We start from the raw sequence: 17,713 nt of genomic DNA, 5'->3' as shown, positions 1-17,713 counted from the left end.
TTACGTCGATCGCGATCTATCAGTCGATCGCGAAGGCATTTTGTGTAGATCACGTCCCGTCATCCATCCGGTCACATGACTAATATACAGGACAACAGTCAGATTACACCTGACCCTAGGTCACATCATGGGCGCTGCACGCGCATAAACAAGCGCGAGTTAGTTTATCCCTATAGCGTCAGATCCTATGGTCGCAGATAGAGCGGGTTGCGGACTTTCCAGCAGCGTAACTCCACGCCCAGTCGAGCTCTCATGTAAATTCAAACGGCGTCTCAGAGCGGAGACATGGGGCTATCTAAATATTTTACCCTCATTACGGTAATCTGCCTCTGTTTTCCCTCGAAGGCGACGAATGAGAGCGCGGGGCTGCGGGGATTTTCACACTCATTTATTCGATGCGTAAAAGAAAAAATACAGATGGATGTGTAAAATAGAAGTAGTTGTGTGAAAAAATGTAGTCAGTTCTGATACTTCGTTTAACATGATTTTTATGGCTATAAAAAAAGACAAAACCGTAATCAACATGATTAGCTCTGTTATCGCTTTCAAACGAAAAATGCAGTTTTACTCCTGGCTGTCAGAAGATACTGCCCGAACTATGCATCCCTCACTGATTCCATTCAGTGTCATCAGAGCAGTAATCATCATTCAAGTAATTATGAACATGTAAGAAGTTCAATTGTGTTGTGCAGTATTATCTCATGACGTTGTGCAAGGTACATCAAAATGCACTGTACATGTAAGAATTCATAATACATTTAGAAATAAATATATGTTTAACATTTTTGTATTAGGTGGTAGATCTTTCAGACACGATCATTTCAAAAGTAGCTCACATACTGAAAAAGTCTGAGCACCCCTGCTCTACATATTATGTAACACGTGGTATTGTGATGAGAACATTTTGCCAACCCCGAGAAAGTCCCAGTCCAAGATAAGAAACTACAGAAGTAAAAGCACTTATGCATTCTGGGGATTGGTGTCTCTTGGGGGCGTGTCCGTGGTCTGCACACGTGTCTCAGTCAAGAAAAAACGCCTACAGATCCCACAATGCCTCGGTGCAGTTGCTGCTAACAGTAACTGCACACCTGATTGTCAATAGATCAGTTATGTCTGTTAGCATAGGAGAAAGAAGCTCGAATATGGAGAATGAAGATAAAAATGCTTGTGTGTCTAGCAGGTAAGATGCGTTGCTATTGTACGACTGGGTCTTCTGCAGTTTTTTATCTAAAGATGAGCTTTAAACATACAACAAAAATAGTAAAGGACTCGAGCATCTTTACGGAAGCACGACTTGTCACAATGTGTGCCTTCTTCTTTTTCTACTGAATTCATAATTTGACATGGATATGACAGCAGGCATAGCTTGATAAGGGTAAAAACAAGGAATTCTGCCTTAATGCTGTCTGTTTGTGGGTTTTAGCATAAGTTATAACAACATCATAAACATGTGGCATTGGTCAGTACATCCACTATGATTTAAACAAGATTATTTGCTGTCAGTGGAATTAATGTTGTTATAGTTGTTCGTAACTTTATTTATCTGTTCTATTTTGCCGTGCGATGACAGAGAAAGTCAAAGCTAGAGCATAAGCTACGCAGGGCAAGAGCATGGCATGGCCCGAGTGCCACGCGAGCTCAGAGATGACTCATAAACAATCATCTTTTTCGTACATCAAAAGAGCCATAAAAGGGGGTTTTCACTGAAACAGCCTACAATTATAAAGTTACACCAGTGTATCTAATTCGGCTTTACTACATAATGATAGCACGCCTACTGGCTAAACCTTCCCTCAAAAAGCCACAAGGGGGAGTCACTGCACTGGGGTAGTCACGGCTGAATACACCGCGAGAGCTGCGCACGTGGGAATTCTTATACTATACGTCTTGCTTATCAGAGCATACTGCCACTGCCATTAACATAACCTCCTTCACTAAAAGGCTTGGATTTTTTGGTCCAAGCATATCTGACAGTGCTGCCCTAGTTTCAAAAATAGGTTACAAAGATTAGAATTTGGGCCTTGTTGAACCTAGTGTCTATTTATCACTGAAACTTGTCATTTCATTCCATAAATAGTAATGTACCTCACAGATCTTGGCATTATACCCAAAAGAGTAAATTGTTGTTTATTTTTGTATATGCATATTTAACTGTGGTATTGCTGTTGTTTCTCTGCAGTCCTGTTGAGCAGAGTATTCTGAATATTTGACATAGCTACCAGTTCAGGCTTCTTGTTTCTGTGCTAGACCTTTCTTGCTATGCAGCTGCTGTCTAGTGCACTCCAGAGCAACATGGCAACTAATAAATGTCTCCCCCTGTAGTTTTAAAGGTTATATAACACAAACCACTGATACTTGGCAATGTATTGAGATGCTCTTAAGATAGAGTAGTTTAGTTAGGCTCCCTTTTCTCCTTCTGTTTGTTTTGCTACGATAGAAAACAGTCATCCTATGTTCTAAACTGGTGGAATAATGATTTGTTTGTCTGTAGCAGTGGTGACCCAGGAGGCGTGTCCCTGTGTGTGTCTGTGTGTGTGTGTGTTTAACCCAAGTTGATGTCTCAGCAGTCCTGTGTGATTAGCCCAGGGCACTTCTCCGCCTGTCAGCTGATGAAGCACTAGTGTTGGGTTTCATCATGTTGTTTATTCCCCGTGCTCCACCACAACTCCAGTTTGGTTTCTTGCCGTGTTTGTGGGCGTGTTCGCTGTAGCTCTGACGTCAAAATCCTGTTGCAAAGAGGAACAGTGGATCCCAACAGGGCAATACACAAATTCATTCCCATTTGCTGTTTCTAAGCTTACATAAATTCTAGTGTCTTCATGTCTTCAAGCGAAAACAATATTCAAGTTTCATAATCCAGTTACTAGAGGTCATAAACAAGCCAATGCACTCTTTGTGCCTCTCCAAGCTTTGATAAATGGGTGTAACAGGTTATTATGCAGATCACTACAAACTTTGGGTGAGTTAATTTTGCCTGGTTTTGTTCCGGTTTGATGGCCCATAGTAGTAGTAGTGTCAATAGAGCAGCTGTAGTGGTAGTAGTAGTAGTGTCAATAGTGTAGTTTGCAGTAGTGGCAAGTAATAATCCAGTAGTAGAAGCATTAGGCATTATACTCTGATACAAGCTTTTAGACCATTTTAGTAGGCTTTTAGCAACAACTATCAGTTTTCTGTCTTGTGCAAATAGAAGCCATTGTACAACTAGTAGTTGTAACAACCCTATTTTTTGTTGAAATACTCTGACACAAGCTTTCCTGTTTTTTTACTGTTGCTTTTCCCCTCTGTTACCTCCCGTGACATGTTGCAACACTTATTCGTCAAAAACAGATGATCCCCCCCCCCTCTCCTTGGTGTGTGTGTTTATGAATGTGTATGGGCTCGCACTGGGAAGGTCTACTTTAACCTGCTGCTATTAATACTGGCTAATGAACATAATCTGCAGGCTAGGTGATCCTCTTACATTTGTTGGCCAGACGACTAAAGGGGAGGAGTGAACGAACAGAGGAGGGAAAAGCCTTGCCCTTAGTCAGTCAGAGTGTACAAGTCGCCGAGCTGCCTTCTCCTCCCAGCTCTGTCTCTCTTCACACTGACCTGCTGCTCAATGGAACAGAAAACAAAACTCATGTTCAAAGTTTCGTTTCTCCCCCATCCTCTTCCCTCTTCATAGTCCCCATAGTGTGCCTACATAACTGTGGATGTGTTGCTCCAAAGGGTATTGCTGCTAAGTGCGTTAGCCCATATTATCATTTTCTTGATAATTGGGGGGAATATAAAACAAGAATACAATTTGCGTATTGTCTTCAGTCATGAATTCTCTACCAGCATACTCCGGTGCTAGAATATCAGGTTGTTGGACACTAACATCTGATGGCAGGTAAGTTATTTTATTATTTTTAAATACAATTTTTGTATTAAATTTATTTATTTCTCCTGCATGTACTGCTTATGTTTTGATTGTGTTCACAATTTTAAGCAAAAGGAACGTGTCTGCACCTCTGAATGGTACTTTGTCTCTAGGGATCTGCTGTGTGTGGTGTTACTCAACAGCAGACAGCAACCATTGTACTATGTGTTTGCATTGTCTTGGTTTGCTCATGCATTTGTTAGGAGATGTTTTTTTTTTTTTCTTTCAAGTAAGTGGCTTTGCTATGCCAGTCCTTAAGTGCTTCTGCCCATTTAAAACTAGGGATGCATTTATGGGACTTGGTATTCACAGCAGGCACCAATAATTAGCATAAGCATTGTAGCTCTCTTTGTCTACTGTCTAAGTTTGTGATGTTAAACATTAGCTGCTACAGAGATGCTATCGTCATTTAGATGTGCAATACCACTTAAATGCTTCACTTTTAGGGCCCTACCAGTCAGTCAGGAGGTCATCTGTAATCAGTCAAATGTTTGTCCAATCGCTCAGAAATATTGGATTATTGGAAGTAACTTGCAGGCGCATCTCTGCTGTTTTTATTTTGCAAATGTTGTGCTATTTGTGTAGTGACTCCAGAGAGTGTGCCTTTAGTGAGCTAAAGTTAGGACTCTGGTAACCTTGCACTTTACCTTCTTCAAAACTGTCATCCTTTATTATTGTCCTCTTTGTGTATTGTCTTATTACCATTACTGTTTTATAGTGTTCTTTGATGCTGACTTTTCAGAACATTGTACGCATAGTTTTAAGTGCTCAATACATACATTTGTTATTATTAATATTTATCATTTACAGTATAGGTTGAGATTCAAAATGGCCCTTACCATTTAAACCCAAAGCTTAGCCATTTATATGCATAATAATTTGCCACATGGCTTTGTGGCTGTTCATGTTAAATAACACCATTAACAAAACTGAAGAGCACAAGTGCTTCAGAGTTCTTGACATTGGCTCCAAAAGAATAACAATCAAGAACAGTCAGGCTCGCCCTATAATTTTTTGTAGCTAGAACCAGTATTTTTCTATTGTGCTACGAATGCCTGGGACAGTTGGTATTTATGACGTTTCTTAAGGACAGGGTGATGGCATGGGTGGTTGCATTGTAGTAGTTTCTTGACAGCTTAGCCTAGGATGTAGTTCTAAATCCAAAACAAACATAAAAACCTGTTGTGTTACGTAGCTTGACTCCTATCACTTGTAGCTTCACCATCTCCTGCCAATATTTAGTTGTGGTGTAGTCGCTGACAAAGTTACATCAGATGAGTTGGTGCAATGGTATGATTCAGCACAGTGAAGTTTAGCTAATCTTTTATAGCTCTCTGGTTTGGGTTGAACTGATAAGTCTGCTGCAGCTGGCTCTACCTCATACATGTTTTGAGTCTCTAACTAGGCTCAGGTGGTTCTCTGATAAGATAAAATGCATGTGCTTTGTTTGCTTCACTTTTGACCCTGTGACACAACCTGGGCAGGTTTATGGCTCCATACATAAAATGTGCTGGGCTAGAGACAAATAGACAAAGAAGCAGTGTTTTCTGTTGGTTCAGTCAAAATGGCATCTGGATTTTTACAGTCATCTTTGAGTGAAGTGTGGATGAGTCGCATACAGCAGTAAGTCTTTTAAGAAACTATATGCATATCACAACCAAAATCCAAAACATTGTCCTTTTTTAAGGTTTATGTTGTGGAGTGGGGTCCACAAAACACATTCTTATTTTGTGATCTTTAAATTCTAGTGTTGAAATTAAAGTAGCAACCATATGGGTATATTTGCTTGCTTATGTTGTATTTGCAAATTTGAAGGAATATATATAGGGTGAATAAATAAGTTTCAAACTTTCAATTATTGCCTAGAAATCTATAGATGCACACAGCACAAAAGCCCTATGCATATTGACAGTGACTTATTTGTATTTGTTCTGGCCTAACATTTTCTTTTCCAATTTTTAGCCTGAAACAATCTCTAATATTTTCTTAAACCCTTTATGTTACATTGTCACAAACCAATGTGAAGTGTTTTCACATAAAATCAATTTTTCTTCCTATTGAATAAAAGATTGTGTCATGTTCCTTGAGATGTATGACTCAAGTCATTCAATGTCATCCCGATCTTCAATTAGTACAGTTTTATGGAAAAATAAACATGAACTCCTCACGGTTACTGTACTTTGACACTTGGCGAATTATTGAACGAGACCGAACAAAGTGAAAATGTTGTATCAACTTTGATTTTACATTGGACACAACATTAACACAAGAAAACATGTATTTGTCATAGTGATATGTAACACACCCGAAGGTTAGTTTGTTTGTGAGCCATGGTTTACTTTGTTAGTAAAAACAGATCCCTAACACCACAATAGCCACAGTGACTGCAGTGATGGAACAGCACATGTATTTAACATAGCTAAATGCATGTGCTTAGTTGTTAGCAAGGACCAAGTTGTGACATGGAACTGAGAGGGAATCCAACCTATGTACATGACAGACTTTAGGTCTGTTCCAAACCTGGATAAATGGACAGATAAGCACCAAGAAAAGCACCTGACATAACTACAATGCCAAATGTAAATTAGTGAGGCTGATGCTATGGAAACTTAACAGTGGTCTAAATGTTTATTTTTAGATGTATGGGACACAATTTTCATTCACCAAATAATAACAAAACAAATTCCTAGTAAATCATCATGGTTTTGATTTATGAAAGGCCATAAAACAAAAGGTTATCTGTTTTTATCTTTTTCCAGTGGAAGTGGTGAGGGGTCACTGGACAGACTGCTCCCCTCCGTGAGCACTGGTCTGTCCCCGAGAAAGAGGACCACGAGCCAGTGTAAGTCAGAGCCCCCCCTGCTGCGAACCTCGAAAAGAACCATCTACACAGCAGGACGCCCGCCTTGGTACAACGAGCATGGTACACAGTCCAAAGAGGCCTTTGTCATTGGTAAGTTCAAATGCTCTTATTACATTATGGATGATTTCTTTAATATTATGAAAGTAACAAAAACATATGGTTATTAATGTACCCAAAAAGATTTTTAGTTTTCTTTGTACAGTAACACTAGATACATTCACTAGTGTTAAACTGAGATCAACAACACAAAATTGATGTTGTATAGAAAAAACACTGTTGCAAATAGATGATGTAGTGTTGGCTATGCAAAACACACTACACAAGTATATTTCTTTTTGTTTTCTCTGTCAAATTGGTTATATGAAAAAACTTTTGCCTGACTGTTTGCAGAACAGGTCTTTGTTTCTACCTGTTTTTCACTTGCAAATAGCTGCCTTGGGCATTTTAGCTGCACTTAACAATGTTGTCTCCATGTACCTTTTATTAAGGGCTGTACCCATTAAAACTAGGACACTGGAGGTTGTTTTAATGCATTAAATGTGTTTCTTTCACTGTTTATCCCAGGTTTGTGTGGTGGGAGCGCTTCAGGAAAAACCACAGTTGCCAGGAAAATCATTGAAGCGCTTGATGTTCCATGGGTTGTATTACTTTCAATGGATTCATTTTACAAGGTTTTTGCACATTTTCTACTACAGTCCGTACACATCTCCTGGTATCTTTCTACATCAAATTTCTAAGCATAAATATTCTACTCCTACTTCCACAATTCTGTTTACCTGTTTTATAGCATGGGCCAACATTGCTAATCTCAGTATTATATTGTTATGAAATCCTTAATTCAATTTTTTTTTTTTTTTACATTTTTGGTCCGTATGTAGCTCTCCAATGTAAATTTTACTGTATAAATTTAAAAAATCTAGATTATGGGAGTCACAAGCCAATTGTATTTGTATGAGTGAACATATTTTGCTGTGTGAAGCTCCAAAACTAAGATAATTTCAAAGTCCAACTCTAATGCTTCATTTCAAAAATATGAAGTATAGAGTGTCACCGCTGATGCCCCTCTTGGTGTTATGCAATCCTGTCCCGTTGTAACAGCAGCAGCTCAGACAGAGGGAGGGGTCTGACACTGACCAATCACACTACCACCTTCAGCAAGTGGCATTTCACACGCCACTCCACACAGGCTGGCATTTCCAACCTGACTACACACATCTATGGGACTATTTTTATGACACAATTTCTTTTCTTTCACCTGAACATACACCTGAATCTTTTATTTTTCCATCTATAAATATGCACTTGTTAATAGTTTTTTCTGATAACTCGAGAATGGGTGTTGCTTTTCTTGAACTGGGAAATACCGGTGTGGGATTTTAATGGTTGGCCAATCTAAGGGCACACGCACACATACAGACACATGACCTGCTCCAGGCATCACAAGGCCAAAAGATGTTTTCTAAGTTTGATCTTAGTCACTTCAGTTCCTCTTTGTGGAATACTTTTATATCCTTTTTACACATCACTATTTTTCTCCCATGTTATGCAAGCTACTGTAAGCCTTAGTACAACACAATGGTATGGGCTAGTACTGAAGTCCACCAAAGAAATTCTTGGTCTACTAAAGACATGTACTGCCAATCCATTAATCAAGTAAAAGTGGTATGTTGCTTAGAAAACAATTATACTCAAAAACAGCTATGTAAACAGAAAAGTGCAAACAGCATCTTCATTAGTCACTCCACACATTCTCCTTTCAGCTGTCCATATAAATCATTATAATCCAAATGAAATAATTAATACAGAATGTGTTTCACTAAGGCACCATCCACCAATTAATCAACCAAAGGACTACAGCTCTACTCAACAATGTAGAATTCGATTGTGTTGTAACTGAACTGTTCATTTTGTAGGTCTTGTCAAAGGAAGAGCAGATCCTTGCGGCCAGCAACGATTACAATTTTGACCATCCTGATGCCTTTGACTTCACTCTGCTAACACACACACTACGCAAACTCAAGAAGGGAAAGAGTGTCAAGATCCCTGTGTATGACTTTACTACACACGGGAGACAAAAGGACTGGGTAAGGATGGCTGCACTTCCAAACAAATTAATTATTGTAAGATTATTGAGATTACTGTCATTTAATTTCAGTCACTCAGTTATTTATTAAGACACTCACATTACAGGATACATGCTGACAGAATTGCTATTTTTTAAACAGAAAACAGTATATGGAGCCAGTGTTATCATCTTCGAGGGAATCATGGCCTTTACAGATAAAGAGCTTTTGCAGGTAAGGTTAATGTCCCCGGGTATTTTCAGCTATACAACACTTATTCCATTATTGTTGTGAAACATGTAGTGAATTCAACCGTTTTGCTTTAAAGCAAACACCCCTGTATAACATAATGCATTATTACGTCTATAAAACTGTTCCTTTATTTCAGCTTTTGGACATGAAGATCTTTGTGGACACTGACTCAGACATAAGGCTGGTACGGCGTCTCAGAAGGGACATCACAGAAAGAGGCAGAGACATCGAAGGAGTTATTAAACAGTACAACAAGTTTGTGAAGCCGGCCTTTGAGCAGTACATTGAACCGACCATGAGGCTAGCCGACATTGTGGTCCCACGAGGTGCGTCATCAGGCAAAAAGTCACAAAAATATTCTGTTAACACTACAGAGCTGCGATAGAGTTACAATAGTAGAGTTGCAGACATTATATTATGTGATATATAATCCTTAGGTGTGTGCATGAATGTGGACATGAATATTCAAATAGTTATATAAAAGACATTGTTGATACTTTCACTATCTACAGTCCAATTTATTGGTCCACCTGATATCTTGAGCTCTTAATAAGTCTAATCATTTTATATTTTATGTTTTAACAGGTGGTGGCAATATGGTTGCTATTGATTTAATCGTGCAGCATGTTCACAGTCAGCTTGAAGAGGTATGAGCCACACACAGAAACAAGGTTATCACAGATTACAACCATGTTATCAACCTTTCTTTGTACTATGCACCTTTTTTAGCATTCATAAATGGGTCAAACATTTATTACTATTATCCTCCATACTGTTAGACATTGCAACATCTTGCACTCGAATACGCCCTCTAGTGGACAAATATGTCAACACACGTATATCAGTTATAGTTTATAGGCAAGGCTCCATTGTTCATTGTGTTGGTCCTTTTATAGTGGCTATGATCAAGTTACATAAGTTACTTATGTAAATTGTTCATAAGTTATTATTTGCATTTCATATCAATATTTAATCCTTTCTAAAAAAAAAAAAAAAAAAAAATATATATATATATATATATATATATATATATATATATATATATATATATATATATATATATATATATATATATATATATATATATATATATATATATATATATATATATATATTTTAATTACCTTTTAGTTTACAGAAATTATTTGTCTTGTACTGTATACTATAAAATAATGAAATTAAATACAACATACCTTATCTATAAATTAATTTCAAATACATCAATTCATGACCTGTTTTTAATGTAGGAGATTTTCATTTTTCATATTGCTGTCTGTTTTGCCAACATTCCAGTTGTTACATTTAGCCTCACACAAACACACACACAAACACACACACACACACACAGAGTGGTAGCTTATGGATGCTGTCTCACTATCTGCTCACTCTCCCCTACCCCACTGCTCGCCCACGGCCCACAGCGCGAACTCAGCGTCAGGTAGAGTGGCCTTTATGCTCTCTATTCTCTCCTCATCACCTGCCCAGCTCACTTTGCTCTCCGGTCTTTTACTCTGTCGGTTCTATCTAGCCTTGGAGAAAAGGAAGTCTGAAAAACCCTGATCAGCTTCTTATTACTAAAAATGTCATTAGGCAGCAATGTATCTGGTGCAAAAGCAAATACACAATCTGAACTAAAGCTAAACTGCAGCCCTGTGCAAATGTTTTAGTGTTGGTTGGCCTAGTATAGTTCATAGAGCTGCACCATTTAGGCAAAAAAATGTAAATGCTTTTTTCTTATTGCAATGTGGATTCTGTGTAAATTCTTGGGGGCTTTGTGGCTCTATGGAGTGTTTGACCCTGGACACTGGATTCCATGTTTTGGTATTATATTTTTTATATTGCTTGGCAGGACCAGCCCCTTTAGAGCTATTCATTTGTGTATTTTATGAAAGCATATGGTTAAATAATATATTATATTAGTACATTTTAAACAGTTAATCTGCAGCCAACATACACTGCAACAGCATTGGGTCGCCCTCTTTGCTTTGCGAATGACAAGTGACAGTCATCCTGTGTCTAAAAATACACCATAAGTGAGTAAGTGACTGACCTCTTCCTCTCTGTGCCAACCCAAGTATAACAGAAAGTTCACCAGAGGAAGCTATTGTTGACTATTGCAAATCTCAACCGCAGAGAAACTTTCCAATATGCTACGACAAAAGTTTTTCCATTGAATGTTGGCCACAGTATGTGACAGAGAGAGAGAGAGAGAGAGGAAGTCTTCTGTGTCTGTCTTTAGATACAGGATGTGCTGGGGCTTGTGAGCTCAAATACCAGCTTTTTACACACTGAGACAGTGACAGTCACACTGCACCTCCCACGCGTTCGCACACTCTATTCACTCAATGAAAATCAATTATGTTATAGTGAGCAGTGACCCAGATGATCCTAATATCACTTCTTCCAGGTTCATAGTCTCCAAAATCTGCCTAAAACGTTGCACAGTGCTGTATATTAATGATTTGCCTTCAGTGCAAAAACTGATTGAAACATGATGATTTTAGCAGACTTCTGACTTTCTGGGACATTTGACATTCGGCTGTCATGATTCCTTCTTCCTGATGTGCAGTCTCATGTTTTCCTCCTCTGTCTGTGTCCTGTGTCTGTCACTTGTATTTTTGTGTCGTCCAAACTCTCTCCCACAGAGGAAACTTCGCTGGGATATGTGAGCTGATTTCATATGATTTTCTTTTGTTTGCTTCTGGTTGATGAGTATCTCAGTGACATGCAGTGTGGATATATGAATTATAAAGTTGTATCTAAACTTTTTAATAAAGCTTTATGCACTTCTGAGTCCTCTGAAAACTGATACAAACATTAAAGGCTGGACTCATCAGCAAATTACAGTTGCTGAATCTTGAAAATATTGTACAATATATTCAGCACACACAATGATATAATGCAATTTTAGTGTTCCACTATTTCATTAGGTGTAACAATATGATTTTCTTAACCAACTAACAAATATTTTACTTAAATTGAATCCACCTTCTATAGTTGAACTGCTGTGATGAAACAATAATACTCTAATTTGTTGATATCATCCTAAATAATCAATTGAATTTGTAACCTGTTGTTAAGGCAGTCTATGTTTTACTCACTGAAATACTCAACATTGTTACGGTTGAATTGGCTTTTGCAGGTTCACACTTTTATTTTCAAGTACTAATGATGCTAATGTTTCTTGTGCACGGGTTTTACTCACATCTGTCTGTGTACTGGTGCATTTGGATGCAATACTTGGTGACACGTGTGTCTAGATTATAATTATATAATAATTAAGCTAATTAATTATATAATTAATTAGCTTGAATTTACCTTATTTTCATTGTCCCCTCACTCTTTCCGTTTCCTCCTCTGTTGCCGTGGTCACAGGGCAGCTCTGGCCTCTGCGCACCAGGCCCAGCCCCTCCCCCAGACCCTCAGTGTGCTGGATAGTACGCCACAAGTGAGGGGCATGCACACCATCATCAGGTAATAATTAGGTTTAACACTTATACACTGAGGATGGACACAATGTCCAAATGTCAAATAGGAAGTTTAAATGTTCTCACACTATGGACATAGATAGTACATAAATATGTACATTTCTTATTTTTTTACCATTTAATATTTTTACAATATTTTGTACTGTAAAACAGAGTTAACAAGTTAAACAGGCTGTCTAATGATATTGTGCATTCAGGAACAAAGAAACCAGTCGTGATGAGTTTATCTTCTACTCCAAGAGGCTGATGCGGCTGCTAATTGAACGAGCACTGTCCTTCCTCCCATCACAGGTGCTTAAAGTCATTATTCATTATTCACTGAATATTCTTCACAACAAAAATATCTAGCCTTAAAACTGGATGAGAAATACCTCTGGGAATATGAATTCAAATTTTAGGGCAGGCTAACACAAAATATAAGATAATACAATATTCCAAATTTCATTGATTCATTGATTACATTGATTTAATTGAAAATCAAACCATGGCTTTTTGCTGAATAAGAAGTAGCTTGTGGGATGTTAAATTCTTCTCACTGTTACAGTACACAGATTGTATTGGCACTGTTGGTGTGGAAACTTTTCAATCTACAGCAATGGAAAGTTCAAACCGCATCATCTGAGACATGAAGCAATCTTCTGGAGAGACAGTTCTCCTCTCACTTTACACAGCTTACCAAGCACTCATTGATCATAAATGACTTGTATAGTAATGATGTGCCTAGTCGGGTTATAGAAGCTAATGCATTATGCCAAATATGATGTTCAGGTCCATACAGTCCAGACACCGCAGGGAGAGGATTATGAAGGCCGCTCGTTCAATGGGAAAAGGGTGAGTAAACACAGTTCACTTATTCACACATTAAGATATGTTTTTGTCTTCCCAATTTCACACAGTTAACCTTCATTTAATGTGTTTTGCTGCAGATCACAGGTGTGTCGATTCTGCGGGCCGGGGAGACCATGGAGCCTGCTCTGAGGGCTGTTTGTAAAGATGTGCGCATCGGCAAGATCCTCATCCAGACCAACCAGGACACAGGAGAGCCAGAGGTACTGCTCATTAGGAAACATGAAGTAAACACCGATTAAGATATCTAAAGATATTGGATTTGCTAAACTAAATATATATTAAATTTTTATATTATTGAAATTACTTCTCCAAACTGTCTAACTAAACTAAATTTAAAATTTGAAGATACCACAAGTTGGTAAATGTTTTGACAGTTAAATTCACGCTAGATGATGAACCACAAGTTTTTTTCATTTTCCTGTGTGTAGTAATATTTTTGTCACATATTGTTCTTGTTGTTAGACTTAATTCTGCAGGTCAAGTGTGTATCATTGAAGTTCTAAGCCACATCCTGTCCTGTTTTATGTTAACCTTCGTGTAACCGTTTCAGCTTCACTACCTGCGCCTCCCCAAAGACATCAGTGAGGACCATGTGATCCTGATGGACTGCACTGTGTCGACTGGGGCCGCTGCCATGATGGCTGTACGAGTGCTACTGGTGGGTCAGAGTTCATTACACACAAACAATGAATTAGATTAATAGAAATGAAACCGAGGACTTGTCTCTGTTTTTGATGCAGTTGTACATTGTGCATGATAATGCACATTGATATTTTTTTAAACAATACATTAAGTTTAGAATAGTTTATACTGAAACCATTTTGTTTTATTGGTAACACTTTATAATAACTACTCTTTTAAGAGACTTGAAAAAACACCTCATTCATAATGAACAAATAGTTTATTAAGAATGATTCAGCCTTAGTATCTACTTAAATAATTCCATAACCATAAATCATGTATTTATTATGAAACAAGTATGTCTTCATGCTTTTTAAGGTTAATAAATATGTAGTTAAAGTAGTGTAAAATGGTACTGTTTTACTCTTAAGAGCATTCAGAGCATCCTGAATGACATAACTGAATCTATTGGAGTTATCCTTCTAAATATACAGTGTTCTTTCACGGTCCCTAATGCTTCGTGTTCCTCTTTAGGACCATGATGTTCAGGAGGATAAGATCCTGCTTGTGTCTCTGCTGATGGCGGAGATGGGAGTGCACTCAGTGGCCTACGCCTTTCCACAGGTCAAGATCATCACAACAGCTGTGGACAAGAAAGTCAACGATCTATTCCATATTATACCAGGCATAGGTCAGTTACACAGCACTGCTCATGGGATGGGACAAAAGTTGACACTTTGGAAATGTATTGAGTCAGTTTTTAAACAGATCTATCTGCTTATACAAGTAATAGACAGTATTTACAGTTGTGCTGGGCTTACGACATATGACTATGTGAAAACTAAATGGCCAGTGAACTAATGCAGAACATTCTGTAACACAGGGCATGCTTTTCCTGCTTTTATGGAGGTTTCTTGAATTATATATTTTGTAAGTGAAAAATACTGAATAAAGGCATATTATTAACTACACTGTACATTTTAGATGGCATATACACAATCATGTAATACGGCATCGGTAGTTTGCTTTAGGGAACAGCCATAAATAACAGTTCTAGATAAGTAAGTATCCATTTGATATTTGTGGTGTTATTTTTAGTCGTAAAAGTACTAGTAACTGTAGTATCTGTAGTTATAAGCAACGCATAATTTTAATCAGAACTTAGATCAAGAAAATATTATATATATTTTTTCATTTTACAGGAAACTTTGGGGACCGTTACTTCGGGACAGATGCACCCCCAGACTGGAGTGACGAGGACATGGACGAGCCTAGTTATTGAACAAAGAAACCTTTTTTTAACCAAACTTGACAAAATACATTATACAAATACAAGACAGAAAAAAGACATTTTATTAGATACAAGGTTTGCTGTGATTGTAAAACCACGTTATGTATATTGAATGTTAACTGAAATTATAATATATTGTATTTTACAGGATTTATGTTGACTTGAAAAAAAAACAACATTTTATCTGATTATTTATATGTACAGTTTGCTTTTGCGTGTTTTGTTTTTTAAACAGTGACAATCATTTAAACTTTGCTAGTTTATTTTAAAGACCTACCTTGCCTTAAGCCATGTACTGTGACAGCACTGAATGTACATTTGATTGCACCACAAGTAAAAGAGTTTATTTTGTACATTTTTGCACCTGTCTCAACTTTCACTAAATGGCTGTTGCTTCTATTGCCACAAGCATTTTCTCATGGACCAATCAATCGGAAAATGCGTGGGTGTTTTTGCCTTTTTTTAGCTGCCTCTTCCTTCTGTGGATGCTGACCTGACTGCAGCTATGTTTCATTATACAGCTTAAGTATGCACTCAGTTATGCAGCGACTAAAACATTTACATATTTTCACAATAGATAGACCTGAACACATGACCGGTCCACTGTCGCATTTGCTGCTGGGAAAATGGGTCAGCTACATTTAACAAACACTGAACAAATTATTTTCTTGCGGACTTGACATGGTGATATATAAATCTAACTTTAGCTTAGTCTGTTCTGTCTGCTCATAAGGTTTGCACTGTAACCATTTCTATTATTTGCTGTGGTTGCACTCCACTGTTCTCATGCAGATTATCTTGAAATGTGTAATTTACCGTAAGATTATATCATATTTTGTGCTTGTTGCTTTTTGGCACCAGTAGAAGCATTGCTCAAGATCTGTACCGTAGTATCGTGTTACCTAAAATATTTGTTTGAGCAAAGTATATTTTTCCACCAAAGTTTGAGTAAATCTGTCAGCATGCTCTACAAAAAGTTAAAAGTGTCCTTAAGTTGACTGAGTAAAGGTTTGTATAGTCTGACTCCATCATTTTCAGATTTTGACAACAGTTGAATGTTTACTGCTGCTGTTGCGTGTACAGATAGGATTTCTAAAAGGAAAATAAAAGTGCAATATTTGGATTTTAACACTGTGTCCATGTTTCATTTTCACACAGCCTTTATTCAGCCTGAATGAGGGGCGCTGTAGTGCCACCTTCAGAACTCATAACTATCACAGTAATGGCTTTTAATATGAAGTTTGATTGATTCATATTTAATGATGATAGACAATTGGAGTATGTGAGGAATAAATGTCTAAAACACATGCCAAATGCCATTTTATAATAAAGACGGGAACATTAATCAAACTGGAAAAAAATCGGTGAATTCAATCAACAGTATATACTTTTGATATTATTACTATAAATATGAATATTCTCTATCTAGAGGCCTTCAGTCACTATTTGACCTTTAAACATGTAAATATTTTAAAATAGAAATAATCACTCAAATAATCTACTAATGGTGGACATAATAACACTAAAATAACAGTTGCAGCCCTAAGTCAGTGTAATTTTCCTCTATGGCATTTTCAATTAAAAACCTGTGATTACTTCTGCTCCCATTTCCAGATCAATATTATAAGCTGAATATGATTTTGCTATGTTAACAAATCATTAATATAGCATTTACTTCAACATATACGGTTAAGACTATCTCTTAAGTATTTCAAGAATCTCACACTCTGACACTTTGATTCTGGAGGTTTCCCGACACCTTTTTACCTCAGCTGCATTCTTTACATACATTTGATACTTTTCAGTGTAAAATCATGGTGGTTAAATCTAACAAAGTACTTAAGAAGTCCTACAAAGTCAGTTTGAAAAGGGATACTTTCTACTTTTACTCTATTACATCTGAAGGTATCTGTACTTTCTACTCCACTCCACTACATTTTGACTATTTTTGTTAGGCTACTGGTTGAGGCCTGCTAAAAAGGTTGAGGGGTTTATTATTTTTATTTTTAGCACATTCATAATTTGAGAAAAAAAAGAAAAAAAAACACAAAACAAAACAAATAAAAGCAGTGAAGGAAAAAATTATTATTAATTCAATTGTTTTTACAGAAAAATCACAGTAGACAGATCTTTATCAGAATCACTACTTTTGAAGACTTCAAAATCTGAACGAAATACCTTTACTTTATACTCTTTAAGTACATATTTAAACTTTAGCTTTTTTTTTTACTTTACTTAGTATAGTTTATATATATATATATATATATATATATATATATATATATATATATATATATATATATTTTTTTTTTTTTTTTTTTTTTTTTTTGTACTGCAACAAAATTGAGTACTTCTTACATCACTGCAAATCATCGACTTCAC

The 17,713-nt window shown here is 37.0% G+C and overlaps 1 protein-coding gene across 4 annotated transcripts; it reads left to right on the top strand.

The window, feature by feature from the left end:
* Positions 1-1,059: 1,059 nt before the first annotated feature.
* Positions 1,060-16,460, top strand: uckl1b (uridine-cytidine kinase 1-like 1b). Of its 4 annotated transcripts, XM_055223101.1 has the most exons (16): positions 3,518-3,725; positions 3,805-3,874; positions 6,664-6,857; positions 7,332-7,438; positions 8,681-8,851; positions 8,993-9,064; positions 9,219-9,408; positions 9,668-9,729; positions 11,728-11,747; positions 12,458-12,556; positions 12,768-12,861; positions 13,339-13,401; positions 13,497-13,619; positions 13,970-14,077; positions 14,575-14,731; positions 15,243-16,460. In XM_055223101.1, exons 2-16 carry the CDS (start codon positions 3,807-3,809, stop codon positions 15,320-15,322), a joined length of 1,608 nt encoding a protein of 535 aa, XP_055079076.1. In that variant the 5' UTR covers positions 3,518-3,725; positions 3,805-3,806; the 3' UTR covers positions 15,323-16,460. The 4 variants fall into 4 exon arrangements, with proteins under 4 accessions (XP_033825395.1, XP_033825396.1, XP_055079076.1 ...); XM_033969504.2 differs by lacking the exons at positions 3,518-3,725; positions 3,805-3,874 and adding an exon at positions 1,060-1,180; XM_033969505.2 differs by lacking the exons at positions 3,518-3,725; positions 3,805-3,874; positions 11,728-11,747 and adding exons at positions 1,060-1,180; positions 10,504-10,520.
* The last annotated feature ends 1,253 nt before the right edge of the window (positions 16,461-17,713 follow it).

Source organism: Periophthalmus magnuspinnatus, chromosome 7 (assembly GCF_009829125.3).
Source record: "Periophthalmus magnuspinnatus isolate fPerMag1 chromosome 7, fPerMag1.2.pri, whole genome shotgun sequence".
Taxonomy (NCBI): Eukaryota; Metazoa; Chordata; class Actinopteri; order Gobiiformes; family Gobiidae; genus Periophthalmus; species Periophthalmus magnuspinnatus.
The sequence above is the reverse complement of the archived record's forward strand: the minus strand, read 5'-3'. Positions and strand labels throughout refer to the sequence as shown.

Coding starts and splice junctions, on each gene's coding strand:
- uckl1b (XM_033969504.2), top strand. CDS start 1,110: ATGTCTGTTAGCATAGGAGAAAGAAGCTCGAATATGGAGAATGAAGAT. Junction 7,439..8,680: donor CAATGGATTCATTTTACAAG/GTTTTTGCACAT, acceptor TTCATTTTGTAG/GTCTTGTCAAAGGAAGAGCA. Junction 14,078..14,574: donor TGGCTGTACGAGTGCTACTG/GTGGGTCAGAGT, acceptor GTTCCTCTTTAG/GACCATGATGTTCAGGAGGA.